This window comes from Ischnura elegans, chromosome 12 (genome assembly GCF_921293095.1).
Source record: "Ischnura elegans chromosome 12, ioIscEleg1.1, whole genome shotgun sequence".
NCBI classification, from domain to species: Eukaryota; Metazoa; Arthropoda; class Insecta; order Odonata; family Coenagrionidae; genus Ischnura; species Ischnura elegans.
This window is the reverse complement of record NC_060257.1, coordinates 83749434-83766182: the sequence shown is the minus strand read 5'-3', so window position 1 is coordinate 83766182 and position 16749 is coordinate 83749434. Positions and strand designations below refer to the sequence as shown.

General features: G+C 38.3%; 1 protein-coding gene across 3 annotated transcripts in view; it reads right to left on the bottom strand.

The window, feature by feature from the left end:
* Positions 1-9102, bottom strand: part of LOC124168966 — a 51684-nt gene extending 42582 nt beyond the window's left edge. The window contains exons 1-4 of one of the 3 annotated variants that reach the window (XM_046547388.1): positions 8905-9102; positions 8680-8732; positions 7844-8060; positions 6132-7151 (exon numbers count right to left, since the gene is read on the bottom strand). In XM_046547388.1, coding sequence (XP_046403344.1) covers positions 6132-7151; positions 7844-8060; positions 8680-8732; positions 8905-8949 — 1335 coding nt within the window. In that variant the 5' untranslated portion in view covers positions 8950-9102. Of the gene's footprint in view, positions 1-6131; positions 7152-7843; positions 8061-8169; positions 8271-8679; positions 8733-8904 lie in introns of those variants that run through there. The other 2 variants (XM_046547387.1, XM_046547389.1) reach the window with 2 other exon arrangements.
* Positions 9103-16749: the final 7647 nt, after the last annotated feature.

Below are 16749 nucleotides of genomic sequence, written 5' to 3'. Positions count from 1 at the left end.
GTACTCGTATTATTAATGCTCCATTTAAGGCCTGGTTTCAAAAACCACACATCTGTGGCTGTGCAATCACGGATACAGCAAAGTGGTTTGCACGAATGCTTCAAAATCATTGCTCGACGTCAGAAACTACACTGTCAGGCACCACGCCACGTAGTCGCGTCTCGCACAAGTTGCAACTGCTGCGGGGCGTGTATCCACAATCACGGAGAGCGGTTGTGCACTGCGAGGCTTGGAAAACAGGAACACGGTACTCCCGTGAATGCAGCTAGCGAGTGATCACTTCTGTTTTACGAAGGGGATTCTAACGGAAATAATAAGCCTGGTGTATCCTAGCATTAATGCAGTAATTCTGATGATTTTGCGACCGATTTTTTTTTTTTAAAGATGGCAGAAAAAAATGAGCAAGAGTGAAAATCATGCATGGATAATCCGCAACCTGGATAAACCGCAGTGGATAACTATGAGTCTGCTGCATTTGCATTGAAACTGGGAGTAGTATTGAAGTTAATGAAAGTAGATACCTAAATTGATCTTTTTATTATTATATGCAACAATCTCATCATCGATTAATTGATTCTTACCCCCCCCCCCTCATCTTTTCCATTAGTCCTTGAAATTTTTGGACCAGTCATAGCAAAATAAAATGACAGAAGTGATAAACAGGGACAAACATATGAAATCATGAGGTGAGTCCCTTTGGTCGCTCAAAATAAGCTGCCTTCCTTTGAAGATTGATTAGGCAGATGCTTAATTTCATTCTCAATATCCTGGGACAAAGCAAACAATGGGTGTTATAAATGTATAAAATCGTTTCTGGCTTGATTTTGTGGAAGTTCGATATATCCATGATAAATGGGTGTAAAGTTTCCACAAGGCTGTATCAATAAAAATCCAATGTACTGGTACATTTTGGTTCAATACTTCATATCCACCATAAGCAGCTAAAAAGTATGGTCTCTTGAAGTGTAATTTATTAAACAACAAGGCTGATAATAATGATAACTTCAGGCTTTACTTTGTGAAACCTCTCCATATTGGAAATGAAGAAATAAAAACTTTGGAAAACTCAATGTACCCCGCTAATCCTCTTCTTCTTCCCCAACACCGCTACCTTCCTTAGCTCTCGTCTCCTCACCCACTTTATCCCCGCCCTCCCCTCGCTGGTCAGATACCTATCCTCACCAGAAAAAACCCTCGTCCCAAATCAAGGCTGCTCCTTCCCCCCCCCAATTCCATTCCGTGCTTAACCCTCACCCCCGCCTTCTCAACCAGTCCTTTCCCTTTCTGATAGATGTCCTCACTGTCTGTAAGTGTATAAGATGCATGCAAGATCAGTCACCTGACGATGTAACCCAGGTCAAAGTTACGAAACCCGGGTCGTGCCCATAATTAAATAACAGTGAACCTTGCAAAAAGTCAGAAGGAGTATGATAAGAGAATTTCAGAAATTAAATCTGCTTGTCTCTGATTTTGAAGATTTTAAGACAAATAAGTCTCCCAGTCTCAATGCACAACAACTGGGTAATACACAATCATCACGGTTTCCCTGTGTGATGATTTCAATTGATTCTAACACCTCCAGTAAAATTATGTGGAAATGATTTAAAATTTGTTGAAAACCTCAATTTTCTTGGAGTAAACATTGAATCAACAATGAAATGGTCTATGCATATAGAAACCCTTACCTCTAAGCTAAATAAAACTCTTTTTCAATTAAGATATCTAAAAACAAGTACAGTGGAACCTCGTTAAAGCGAGTACGGGCTATAGCGAGACCCCCGCTATTACGATATATAGCCGATGCACCGTCAATTGACCCTATAATGAGCGTGTTAAAAAATTCGTTTTTACGAGACCCTTTCGGTGTTGGCTCTCGCCTTAGCGAGGGTTTCACCGCCGGAAGACTTTCATCAAGACTCCTTAACCTCTGTAATTGCTAGCGATCTGTTAGAAATGAAGTTACTGGAGTGCTCAGTCTCAAATTTATGTGGTAAACTGTCGTTCGATAAATATAATGATTGACGAAACAATGCTTTGCATGATTTTTATTCAGTGCGGCGCTTATAAATTGTTTGAATAGTTAGTCGTTATTTGAGTAAGGAAATTTAGTGATGCAAAAAAACATCACCTTTTGTCTGGATTTATGCTTATGTTTATCGGATAGATGTTTATCTGTCGCCGCACCACTCCTGTTCCTGTATATCTGTTCGCAACAGGTATATTGGCTATTATTTGCTCCACCTCCGGTAAAGCGACAATTCGCTTTAGCGAGTGTTTATTAGTGCACCGTGGGGTGTCGTTATATCGAGGTTTCACTGTACCAGTATCGATATTCGAAAATGCCTCTATTATGCAAATTTTCAGTCACATCTGTCACATGGAATTATTTTCTGGGGGGGCTCACATCAATCTCATAAAATCTTTAAATTACAAAAACAGGCAATCAGGGCTTCTGAAATACAAAAACAGGCAATTCTCAATCTACCCTATAGGGAGTCATGCAGGGCACATTTTCAATCCTTACAAATTATGCCTCTTACTGCCTTGTATGTATTTAATTTAATAATGTATGTCAAAAAAAATCTGAACTCAATTGATCTAAACTGTCAAATACACCAAATAAACACCCGACAAAAACATGATATACATATTGAACCGAGGTCATCTAAACTTGCTAGTGAAGGACCATATCATAAAGGGGCCAAACTTTTTAACTTACTACCACCAGATATTAAAGCAATCCAAAATAGCAACTCATTCAAGCACAAATTAAAAACGCTTATATATCAAAATTCAATTTATTCACTAGATGAGTACTATGACTTGTGTAAAAAATATGTTAACAAAAAAAACTCGAAACCTTGCAAGCCATAACATGTATACAAAAAATCACTGCGATCTATCATGTATATCTAATATGTTCTTATTCTGGAAGCTAAAATATGTACCACCGTCATCTGTCTTTTATGTTTTTATCTCATGTGTTGTTTGTCCACTATATGACGTTTTCTATGTTACATTGTAACCGAACAGAAATAAAATTATTATTATTCTATAGTGGCTTGAAATCCCATATTTTGTTTTTTTTATTTCTTTATTTCCAACAAGGCTGATGCTTAAGCCAAAAATTATCAAAATATAAAATTGATTTAAAAAAAGCATGTGTTATGCATATTATAAGATAGGATTTAGATGGGAAACTTTTCTTGAGAATACACTACTCTACGAGACATGAGGCATCCTATTTCCCGAGAGGTTTCCATTTAATTTGGTAGAGTGCTCTACACTCTCACAAATTGCATGCCATTATCAATCTAATCATCTGCTTTCTATCAGTAGATCGTTATTTATGTTGTAAAAACCTCCACTAAGGTGACCTTTATGACCCACTGTGATATCCTTGTAGGTACTTCTTTTAGCATTAAGTAAACTACATGAGTAGCAGTTGAAAGATGCAATTTGGGTCCCATTTCTCCTCATACAACATTACCAGCCACCCATCAGTAACTTCCTAGAACTGGAATTTGGGTTTTCTTGTTCATCATTATCATCCCCAGTCAATAATCATGAGATTGGTGTAATGCAGATCACCACTCAATACTTCCATTGGATAATCTTTTCATATCAAACAATAAATTTTCCTTCGCATCAATAATATCTGCCAAATGAGGTTTTCCTTTCTCATTCTTAGCTTTCACTTGTCCTTCAGTCATTGTTTTTCACAAGCCAATAAGAATCATGATGTGGCAGGTTAAGTTTTGCCATCTTCTCACTAGTTTTTCAGAAGAATTCTCTTCCCTCCAACTCTTCCCCATACTAGCTAGACTTATTTTTTTCATCTCATTCATTCTTTGGTAGCACTTCACATCTGAATGCTTTCCTCTTTGACTTCTCTACAAACATTCATGCCACAAAGGTAGGTACTCAAATCATATATAGATTGCATTCAGAGAAATATTTATATACATATGTATATTGATTGTGCTCCTAATCGGGATCTTCAGCATTATGGACTTCAAACGCTAGCAGGAAGGCTAACAATGTTGTGGTCTTTCGCACACCTATTTATACAGATTCAATATCAAAGAATCTCCACCATTACAGAAACATAAGACTATTTTTATCTTCAACAAATAATGATTGAAGACTACAAAATTGCATTAAACTGCGAACTATATACTAATTGCATTAGAGTTGAACAATGAAGTGGGTGAGACTACTCATTGATCGTTATTTAATGCGTTCAAGTGCAAAATTGCCCAGTACAGGAAAAATATTGGAAACTTGAACATTTTGCACAAACTAGGATTCATTGAACCTCATTGAAAAATAGACTTATAAGTGATATATTCACAAAAAATTGCAATTGTCATAATTCCCTTTGGCCGTGAATTGCCTGAACGCATGTGAAATTCATGAACACAAGGAGGCAAAATAGCCCCTGCTCTATTTTAAAATAAATGCAAGTCCAATGGAGAAAAACACACAGCTTGAAAATATACGACTTCAAAGCAAGAGTAATGATGGTTCATTTTCCGTGAAACCTACAATCCCCTGTCTACAATGAATTGCTTAGAGTTAAGTCTGACAGCATGTTCAATCTGAGAGCTGGTTTACCACATACCACTATTAGCATTATGACAGAAAAAAAATGTAGAACGGTTACAGTAGATTAAGTTAATAGTAAATGCCAGGGATACTAGACAATTCAATAAAGATGATAGCATACAATATACAGGGCGGAGAAAAATTATGTCACAAAATTTTAACCCTGGGATTCGGCGAGCAGGAACCAAAATTACTAATTATGTTTAGGTCGAAAACGCACCATTTTTAAACCAAAGAAACTTAGAGCTCAGCACTCTGATTGGCTGCGAGTTTGCCCTGTTTCCGGATGCTCTGGACAACTCCTGACATGGAATGCTTTTTCTGCCGGAGATTGCGACGTATAAAAGGCATCCGGTAACAGGGCAAACTCGCAGCCAATCGGAGCCCTTGACTCAAAGTTTCTGCAGTTTAAAAATGGTGCATTCTCAAGCTAAACATCATTGGCAATTTTGATTTCTATTTGTATCAGCTATCCAAGGCTAAAATTTCATGACATAATTTTTCTCCACTCTATAGATACACAGCTATAAATATACAGCTTCTAAATTTTACTCAAGAAAAGCTGACGATAAATTCTAGTCCAATATTGATATTACCCAACCCCTACCCTTGTCTCTTAATAGGGATGAACAAGTAGGTCACATTTCACATGGAATTCTTGGTAAAATAAATAGCATTCACTATGAAAACCAAACAATGCGTCAATGAAATTGAAGAATTAGATATAACTAAAAATTATCTACTTACAAAAGGATTTAAAAACCAAAAAAACTAGAAATTTTGGGAGGAGCAAGGTCATTACCAATAAGTATATTCAGGAAAAAGTAAAACAAATATATGTACTCAGAAATGAACTCTGAGTGGGGTAAGAATAAAACTAGACTTACAATTTCATCATCATCTATCAAAAGCATTAAATGCAAGGGTAATAATATTGCACAATGGTATATCCACATCCCCAAAATTAAGAAAGAAATAGCATTATCATATAACAATTACGTTCAGTCTTTTTGGAGTTTTGAAAGAATTTTTTTTATTCAGATAAAAGCTGACATAATGACACATATATTGTTTACGTATGTTTCAATAATTACATAGTTATCCTCACTTCATCTACAAGATTTTTAAAATGGTATGCAAAGCTAACTTCTTAAACAGATTCTCTGCATGGTCACAGCAAATCTATGATTTTACTAATAAGAGTAAAAGAGTATGGTAAGAAGAATTGAACACACTTTCAAGTTATGATTTCCAAATTGAGAGTATTTTTTATTATTTTAATCATCTTCATTTCTATTTGGGAATGAAATGGGTAATATTTTGTAAAATTATATTTCCTATGGTTTTATTTTGTTTAGTGTAGTTATCCTTGAGGATGACAAATTTGCCAAAATTTCAGCTTCGCTCTTCATAAAAACTATTTTTCCTACACCAAAACCCAAAAAAGACTCAACATAATAGTTAATAAAAAGTTTCTGATAAGAATACTGTAAATCTTATCATTTAAATCACCTGATACTAACTTTCACTCCATTTTCAGCAACTAGCACAAGGTCGGAGAAGTATCCCTCCTGAAGAGCACGTAGTAGTGAGAAAGCGGAATCCTGGCATTTGTGACTAGAAGAAGACATTGCCATGGATGAAGTAGAACTAGACGAAGACGTCGACGGAGTCTCTGGATCCTCTAACGAGCTTCTACTTTTATCAGCATCTTTACTCATATCGTGAGACTTATCAGCTATCGAACTGAAGTTTTGGAATGCATTTCTTCTCACCTCTGACTGAGAAGTTCCGTCGCACAAGTCTTGGGAATTTGTTGGGATACACTCGAATTGACTAGATTGGAAAGGATTAGGACTTAAATGTGGAGGGGACCGAATTGAACACGAGGCATGGGGATATGGTGGGGGAGGTGGGGGAGGGACAGGAGGGGTTGGTGCTAGGGACGACGATGGACAGGACTGAGGACTAGAAACAACGGAATGATCAGACATATCACCACACTTATGACTAATCCCCTCTTTCGCCACCTTCTTCGAACTAGATGCACCCGGAACGCTGACACTATGCGGACCAGTATTTGGCAAACCATGGACTGTGCTTCCATGCAAAGGAGGAATTTCCAATGCTGTGGCGTTTGGAATGGAATCACAGCGTGACACGTCTTTGGGTTTGATGTTTGCTGAAAAACTCGGTTGATTCTCAAGAGTTTCCGGGCATTCATCTGAATGATAACTTTCTAACTTTGCCTCAGACTTCCTCTCGGCAACTTTGAGGCACAGACCAGGTGTGTTGGCACTTGATACGCTGGCCTTATGTTTAATGTCACAAGGTACATTGGCACTATTTTGAGCACTGCTCTTAGTCTCAGAGCAACCAGTCTTCTCCTTAAATGGCAAAGAATAGGGGCCTAACTCAATATTTTCGGCAAAATCCATAGCTTGGGCTGTATCACTTCTAAAATCTTTAGACAACCTACTGAAGTGCATAAGGCACTGCCCTGGGAACTGAAGTACCATGGTGTTTCCAAAGTTTACAGTTACCTGCAATGAGAAAAAAATACTTAACTCTTCACTGCTACTAATAGAAAGGAAGAAAATTTCCCTGCTGACTAATAATAATAGTGAAGACAATAACTCAGTACAGGAATTAAAAACCTACCCAAGTACTGAAATTAACAAATATGACAAAATGGTGTTGATGAAATGTACACTGAAATCCTTACTGGAAACTTTTAAAGTAATGTACGTAAAGAAGTAAGAAAGCATGCATGTGGAAATGCTATATGGATTCATTCCAATGGCTAATACTTGGAATTTTTGCTGGACAATGGCCTGCAAATTAGGCTTAATTCCAATTTCTAAAACTACAAGAGAACTGAACAAGAGTCAGAAGGAGTATGACAAGAGAATTTCAGAAATTAAATCTGCTTATCTCTGATTTTGAAGATAAATAAGTCTCCCAGTCTCAATGCACAACAACTGGTTAATAGAATCATCACATTGTCCATGTGTGATGATTTCAATGGATTCTATATTGTGGATTGAAATCCCATATTGAAAGCATGGCTGGTTTGGAATATAAATCCAAGATTTGGAAATCTAGCAAATGATAGCCTCCACACGTGAGAATATAGGCCATTGCCCCAGCACATTCTTAAAGCAACCATGTCACAGACAAAATTCCTCAAAAGAAATATTTTAAGGAAATCAACCAGGTACATATATGGAATTACCTCACAGCATAATGGTTGGTTGTGGATTGATTCACGTCCACTTTCAAATAAGATGGATATGGATGGATGGCTGACATTGGTGCCACAAACTGCAGCAGGGTTGCTCATTGGTTTCCCAATGATCTTATAGGCACAAAATTTATTTAGCTCAAGGATATCTCCGGTTCGTGGTCCAAACCAACTAAAACTTCCATCAGGCCTAAGCACCAGCGACGCACTGTAAGCAAATATTTGCGATCAAAGGTACACACAATATGTGACATAGCTCAACAATCCAAAAAATCATAAAAATTAAAGTGAAGTTAGATTCTTTCGACATAAGGTACCATTCGAAATATTTAGATAAAAGCTTCATATGGTAAAATGATAATGACAGAAGGGGAACACATCATACGGGGACGATTATGATAGTGCGATCATCAATATAAGCACTTGCAATAAATATAACGATCACAAAAAAGCTGCCGAAAAATGTGAGACAAAAGTGGCGCAACAAACAAAACATTGCAGTACAAAACGTCATGAGAATAATAATTCATTTTTATTCTAAGCGAGTGCTATACTTGTACCACAAACAAATGTGAGAAAAGGCATCCAAATTGAACACATTTTCAAGGCAGAAATATCCCCAAACGACACAATTCATGGAACTGTTCGAAGATAATTACAAACAATATCTGTCATTTCCTGAACATTCTCTTCAATCTTCCAAATTCATTTAAACAGGTAAAACCCAATGTATATCCAATGTTTTAGCCATAAATTCCACGGTGAACTACGTGCACTGCCACTGACGAAAAGGGAACAATACAATTGAATAATTAAGTTTTACGTACCCATTGCAGTTGGTTACGTCTGAGTTTTTTCCCAGGACAACACAACCAATAACCTGAAACCCGTTAATTTATAAATGAAACAGAAACATTACGTGAGATAACACAAGAGAATAAATTAAACTAAGAACAACGGAAGCTACACCAATCTTATTATTTCAACACACTGGATCCTGACAACTATCGGACTACTTATCACGAAAACACTGAACAGCCGAAGAATAGTACCTTCCAAATCCCAATAAAATCAACTCCGTCCGTATTTACATCCATTTTAACATTAAACTCAATGAAATATACCAAAAAAAACCTGGAAAACCTCACGAAACATTAACCCCCCAACACAACCTTAATTTTTCTTGCTGCATGCAGCACCACCTATAATTGAGAAGCGCTGGACAGGATCGGGATGGGAGGGGATCGTAGGGTTTCTACTAGGAGGGGGGAGAGGGATTACGAGACGCAAGGAGGAGGGGGTTCAAGGTAGGAGACAGCAGATGACGGATATGACGTGAAGGTGCGAAGCGAAGCTCGCTCGATGAAAAATACTTTCTCACTCCCATATGATAAAACAAAATTAATCCGTAAACTATTAGAGCTGCCCGAAATTGCCTCAAAATACGCGACATGCACAAAACCCCCCCCGGACCTCAGAGAAATTTTAAAATTTAATCCATTTTATCTAATTGGATAAACATTACTTATATAATAGTGCAAGGATTAATAAAATATCCCTCAGAAAGCCATAACCCCTATGAAAAAATTGTATAAACCTGTGTAAAATTTGTATACATTCTTATACATTGTCATGACAATTGTATAAGAATATATACAAATTTTTTACATGTTTATAAATTTTTTTCATAAGGAAAAACTCACCATTTTAAACCATTTGACTCAAAAATTGTCTGGGGGAGGGCACTGCAACTCCCGTATTCTATATCCACCAGTGTTAGTTACTCCTAAAACCCCCCTAGCCCTAATTCCTAGCTGTGCCCCTGGACCCCAGTAAAAGTGAGACTTGGATTCTGTTGAAGAAGGTCACAGAAAACGTTTATAAAGAATCCTACAGAGAGATATGCAATCCATTTACGAGTGTAATAGGAAGGACAGTGAGCAGTAGGAGTCTGCTATTTCTAGCGCTGGTCCAACAACTGAAAGAGGATCAACATATTTTTTTAGTAATTGGAGTCTTTTCATTAGCACTTGAAAAATGTGTTTAAAAAATTCTCTTATGGTGAGGCTGTAGGTGATTTCACTATACTTTTTTATAATGAGGGCTATTGACTGTATTTGCTATTCGTCAAATAATCCATGACCGTTTAAGTATTGACCTGAGTTTTCCTTACTTCTGTACTGTCCTTATGCGTCACCCTGAGCAGAAGGATGCCTATAAACTCTCTCATTTTACAAGTACATTCAGTCAAGTCAGCTACTTGTATCAACACTTCTTTTGGAAGGGTCTCCAAATTTGAACAATATGGAAGGGTGGAACAGATACAAATATTTCAGGGAATTTGTAAATGAAGAGATGCTAACTTATGTCTGATTATTGAAGTTGGAGTAGTTCTGACTCCTTGGGATACAAATGTGGTGGTTTAACCTAGCCTTCCACATCCCAGTACCACAGTCGTTAATGGAAATGTTACCATACCTGCAGTGAAATGAGTGTCGCTGTTCTGACCACTATAGTCTCCACTTACACTCATATGAAGAGGAGCTGCTGCCCTCTCCTGCAGGTTGTGGCATTTTTTAGTGTCCCCCCCCCCCCAAAATTTCTGGTACCCCCCCCCCCAGAAATTCCTCGAACTTCCTCGAACTTCCTCCGAACTTATCCGCAGAACTTCTCCCGCCAAGAACTTTTCGCGCTAAGGTTTTTTCGCGCAAAGGATTTTTTGCGCAAAGGGTCCCTGTAGCAAAGTGCCCTGTCTCGCAAAATCCTGTCTCTGGAAAATCCTGTCTCTGGAAACAGTCTCTGAAACAGCCTCCGAAGCAGCCTCCGAACCAGCCTCCGAACCAGCCTACCTGCAATGCAAGACTTATATAGGACTACTGCGGAGAAATACTTCTCCTTGGCAAGCAAGGGGAAATCGGTGCTAAGGCCTTAGTATTGCACTTGGAGTGAGAAGTTTTACCATTGTCCTATCACAAACTCTCTCTCCCTCCAACACCTCACCCCAGTATCTCCTTCCCCTCCATGTGTTCCAATGAACGATTCCTCTGAGGTCTCCAACCCAGATGTTGAGGGGAAAATTCTGGGTGCTGGCTTTGTCTCAAAACCAGGGAATGGTGTTTTGCGGAGCGGCCGTTTCTGCAGGGGCAGTGACGCATCAGTGGGCGGTTGTTGAATTCGCCTGGCTACCCCTCCACTCCCTGGAAGAAGCCCTCCCCTCAAATGCTGTCTCGCCTTGCATAGGCAAGCCCTCTTTCTGGTCGAGACCTGCTGGGAGTCACATGTCTTGTGAGCCATGAGATTTTTAGAGCAATTTTCTGCTGGTAATGTTTCCTTTGGGATCATGAATTTACTATCATTGTTTTCTGTAATACTTCTGATTTTTTGAATACTCTACTTTGAATAGATATCGTACGGTAATAACTCGTAAATTGTTTTTGGCTACCTTTTTCTTGTGAGCTGTTTTTCTGTTTGTGGAGTCTTACCCTGATCCAGCATGTGACCGACGGTTGGAGTATTTCCCTTGTCTGGACTTACGTGAAAAATCAACCAGATTTTACGACGTAACGTCACATATTGGTAGCAGAGCGTGGTTCGATTTCCTGTCCTTTCGTCGAGGTCTCCGAGTACTGGACAATGGTGACAATTCTCCACTATTTCTCCACTTTTTGCAGTTTCTGGTTGTTTCTCCTCTTAAAAGTGAGTTATTTTATGTTCCATTAAGTGCTTTTTGGTTCGTGTGGGATTACGTGACTAGTGTTGCCGACTTTTCCTCGTGGTCCTATGCCATTTGACATTAATGTTCGTAATGCTCGTAATGTTCTTGATAATTTGGATAGCAGCTAGTTATTCTCGCACCCCTCTTTTCTTATTGGATTCTTCCAGTAATGAGAGATAGTTTTATTTCTCGCTTTTTCTCTCTCTTTTTCTCGTTGTCGTCACTTCACTTTTCAAAATGCCTGGAGGTACTGAAAACCCGTACGAGAAAACTTATTTAACCACGGGCGAGGATCGTAAGGCCAGGGGTACGGCTAATGTGTCCGTAGGAAGTGAAGTTTCTAATAATGAACGGGAATCTTCTTTAGAAGTGGTTCCACCTCGCCCAACGCACGAGGAAAGTAGTGATGTTCTCGTCTCTCACGAAATGTCTGCTTCTCAGACATTGCCAGTTTCTGAAGGGTTAGTAATTGTCAAACAATTACTCAGTGATTTTCCGCCATTTGAAGTGTCAAACAGTGAGAATTGGTTTAATTTCATGTTAAAAGTTAATGAAATCGTTTCTTTGTCTTTGGTTCCTCTGTCAACGTTATTGTACCTTGTAGTATCTAAACTTCCTGCCAGCTCTCGTCATTTTTGGTTGTCTATGTTAAACTTGAATCTCGCATGGTCTGAAATCACTGAAAAAGTTTGGGCTAGAATTGTTAGTGACAGAGAGTTTGATCGTTTGATCACTACGAAAGTTAAAAGATTTCAGTTCCCTCGCGAAACGCCCCACGATTTCGTGTGTTCTGTGCGTAATGCCACTCAGGTGCTGGGTTTGCAGTATTCCGAGTCTTCTATTGTGCGACTCATTATTCAAGGGTTAAATCCTTTAACAAAATCTGCAATTATGTTCTCAAATCAGCCTAACACATTTGTAGAATTGGACTCTGTTATCACGCAGGCTTCTAAACATTTAATGGACTGTGCTGAATATTCCAACACTTTCCATCGTATCTCTAGGAATCCGTCTTCTGTTGCCTCTTCCAGTGCGCCTAGGGAAGTTTCTTTTCCTATTAATTGTTCTTACTGTCATAAACCTGGGCACAAAGTGAACGAGTGTCGCAAAAGACGACGCTTTACTCAGCCTGCCGTGAGTTTGATGAGCGTCCGTGACAAGTGTTCGACTCGATTGCCAATATTATCTATTAATCTTCATTCTATGCCATGCCAGGCTTTAATTGACACTGGGTGTTCAGTTTCACTGTGTGATGAAGATTTCTTTGCTTCTCTGAAATGTTGCCGGAGAAAGGTTATTCGTAAGAATGTTGACGTCGATTTAATCACTGTGTCGGGGCAGCCTTTTCATATTAATTCCTCTGTCTCACTCAAGGTTCAAATAGGCAAGTTTTCTTGGAACCACGTGTTTTATCTAGCTAAAATCCCGTTTCCCGTGTTACTGGGTGTGGATTTCATTTGTAATTCAAAGATGATTATTCGTCCGGCGAACGTCAGTTTTGAAATTGCCCCGAATTCTCTTTTTTCTTTTGCGGACATTTGCGAAGCGTTTAAATCGGCGCCAGTTAGTAACTCATCCGAATCACATGTTCTGTCGTCCACTGAATTCACGCTGTGTGATAAGTTGAAGGGTTTATTGTCAAAGTATCCTGATGTGATTTCTCAAGAATTGGGGGTCACATCTGTTATGACCTACGAAATTGAACTGCTAGATTCTACTCCGATTCGATCCCATCCTTATTCATTGTCACCTCCAAAGGCAAATTTAATGAAGAAGCACATCCAATCTTTACTTGATAAGAAAGTGATTGAGGTTTCCAATTCAAACTGGTGTTCGCCAGCTTTTCTAGTGCCTAAAAAGGATGGATCTGAAAGATTAGTGGTTGATTACCGTAAGTTGAACAAAGTTGTTAAATCGGACGGTTATCCTACACCTTCTGTTGAACATGCATTCCAATATCTTGCTGATGCAAAATATTTTACTGTTCTTGATCTCAATTCTGCCTTTCATCAAATACCATTATCTGAGAATTCTAAGAAATTAACTGCTTTTGTGACGCCGTTCGGAGTGTACCAGTATAATAGATTGCCATTTGGTTTTGTAAATTCTCCTCAAATATTCACTCGTCTCATTAATGAAGTATTGGGCGATTTGAAATATTCATGTGTTTACCCATATATTGATGACTTGTGTATCTATTCCAAGTCTGCTGAAGACCATGTATCTCATGTTAATGCTGTCCTCAACAAACTACGCAGTGCCGGTTTGACGGTGTGCGAGGACAAGGTTAAGCTTGGTGTGGAATCACTCACTTTTCTGGGCCATCTCATCACAAATGGAACCTTGCAAGTTGATCCTGAGAGAGTGAGACCAATTGAACAATTCCCAGTTCCCAGAAATGTGAAGGAAGTGGCCAGATTCATTGGACTTTGTGGGTTTTACTGCAAGTTTATTCCAAGGTATTCTGAAATCTCTATGCCACTGAATCGCTTGAAACGTAAAAATGTTCCTTTTCAATGGACAGCCGTTGAAAATGAGGCTTTCTGCCAGTTGAAGAAAGCTCTCACCAATCCACCAGTGTTATCTTTCCCTCGATTTGACGAGGAATTTCATTTATTTGTCGATGCCAGTAATTTGGCGGTTGGTGCCGTTTTGAATCACAAAGTAAATGGTGATTTTGTCCCTGTGGCTTTCGCTAGTAAGGCACTCTTGGAACATGAACGTAAATTTTCTTCTTATGAATTGGAGTGTCACGCAATTCATTTTGGAATTCAAAAATTCAGTGTTTACTTACAAGTAAAACCATTTCACTTGTACACTGATAATGGTGCCTTGACATGGCTTTTCTCTCATCCTAAGCAGTTGGGCAAATTAGGCCGGATGGTTCTTAAATTATCCTCTTATAAATTCACTGTGCATCATGTTCGAGGATCAGCTAATTCTGTCGCAGATTGTCTTTCTCGCATTGAGCCATCCTCATCTACAAATAGTCATTTAGATGTGGAATCAATCACTCATAAGGAGTCAGCTGTTCCTTATTCTTGTGTGTTACATAAATTGCCTTTGTCATTCGTTGACATTCGAAAACACCAAGAAACTGATCTCGTTCTAAAGGATATTTTCAATCAGATTAATAATAATTCCTTGAACGACAAAAACTATTTTCTGAAGGGACAGCTATTATGTTATGGGAATTCTAAAATTAAGCGAGGAAGAGCTGTTCTGCCTACGGTCTTGAGGCCTATGATTTTTCAATATTTTCACTGCTCTAGTATGTCTGCTCACTTGGGCATGGCTAAAACTTATGATAAGATTAGCAGACACTTTTGGTGGAAGGATATGAAAAGAGAGGTTTATGACATGGTCAGAAAATGCCATCTGTGTCAAACTTGTAAACCCAGAAATGCTCCACCTCCTGGCATGCTATCATCGAAAAATCCTTCTGAGGTTTGGGAAAGACTTTATATTGACTTTGTGGGTCCTTTACCTTTGACTAAAGGTGGACACCAATATATACTTTCTCTTATTGATGGTTTTTCTAAATTCTGTTTTCTTGAGCCAGTTCGTAAGGCTACTGCTGGTTCAGTTGTTTCAATACTCACTCAAAGAGTATTCCCGAAATTCGGTTTTCCTAAATATTTGGTGTCTGATAATGCACAAGTTTTCAAATCTCATGCCGTTAAGGAGATGTGTTTGCAACTGGGGGTTAAGCAAATTTTTGTTTCTCCATACTATCCCTGTTCTAATCAGGTAGAGAGATTGCATAGAAATCTAAAATCTGCACTTGCTATTTTGTGCAATAATGCTCACCATATGTGGGACTCTATGCTTGCTGACTTAAATTTTGCCCTGAACACTGCCTCTCATGAGAGCAGTGGATTTTCTCCTGCCAAAATAATTTTCGGCAGAGAACTTAAGCATCCTTTAATTAATCAGTGGGACATTCCAAAATCTTTATTCGAGAATGATCTCAGCGATAATGACAGACAAGCCTGCCTGAATCATGTTATTGCTAATTTAAAAAAGGCCAGAAACAGGTATAAAGAATCCTATAATAAATCTCACTCCCAAATCACTTTCTGTGTGGGAGATCTTGTTCTCTGCAAAAACCATCCTGTCAGTTCTAAAGGTGAACAGAAAATGGCAAAACTGGAACCTCTGTGGAAAGGACCTTTCGTCCTTAAAAAGTATCTCTCTCCTGTAACAGTTATTCTGGAAGTTTCTCCTGGGAAAGAGAAAATTTGTCATGTTTCTCATTTAAAGGCATATCATGGTGGCATTGCTAATTCCAGTAATTAAAAGGAGAGAAATATCATTGATTTTTTTTTTATTTTTTTTTTAATGAATGCTAATGTTTGCTCTCTCAAATACTATTTGATGCTTGATTTCGGTGTTGTATTTCTATTGATTCCTATTAATATTGTTTTGATTAATGAATAATAAGTCTATTTCTATGCTTGTAATTGAAATTGTTCTGAAATATTGTATTGTACTTGCTTATTCTCATCTGCTTAATTCACTCATGTAATTTAGTGTTGGTCTACTGTGATTGTGAGATGGGGTAAGGTGGAGGAATTATGGGTGCTTGGAGGGAGAGGACGGGAGATTAACTTGGGGGGAAATCCCCGAGATGGCTCGTTTCCAGATAAGCTGTGGAGGTGGCCCCAGTTATTAAGATTCAATTGTGTTTTGTGTCACCTTTTCTCCACCAAGACTTTATGGACATTCTCACAATTCTGGACAGTGATAAGTGTCGTGATTTTGCAGTGTTCAATATTCTATCGATGGCTGAGTGATTGAATTGATCAGCTGATTTTAAGACTGCCTACTGTGTTTTAGTGTGGCTTTTGGCGTTGAGTTGCGACCTTCATCGCCCGACAAGTATGAACTTTCATCTTGTCGCAACCAGCATGTAGCTCTCATTTCTATTGTTAATTGAAGAGTGAAATTTAGAGTGATTTCTTTTGTTGATGCAATATGCAGTTCTCATTTTGTTAGCATCGCCTATGATTCTTTTTTGACTTGTTTAATTAATACTGAGAGATATATATACACATCTTGATTAAATTTAGTCAGTACTTGTTCAATAGCTGACATGAATACCATATGCCTTGTAAATATTAATAATTATTGGAAAATCGAGGAATTTAGTGCAATCTATTGTCATTTACGTAATCTTGTT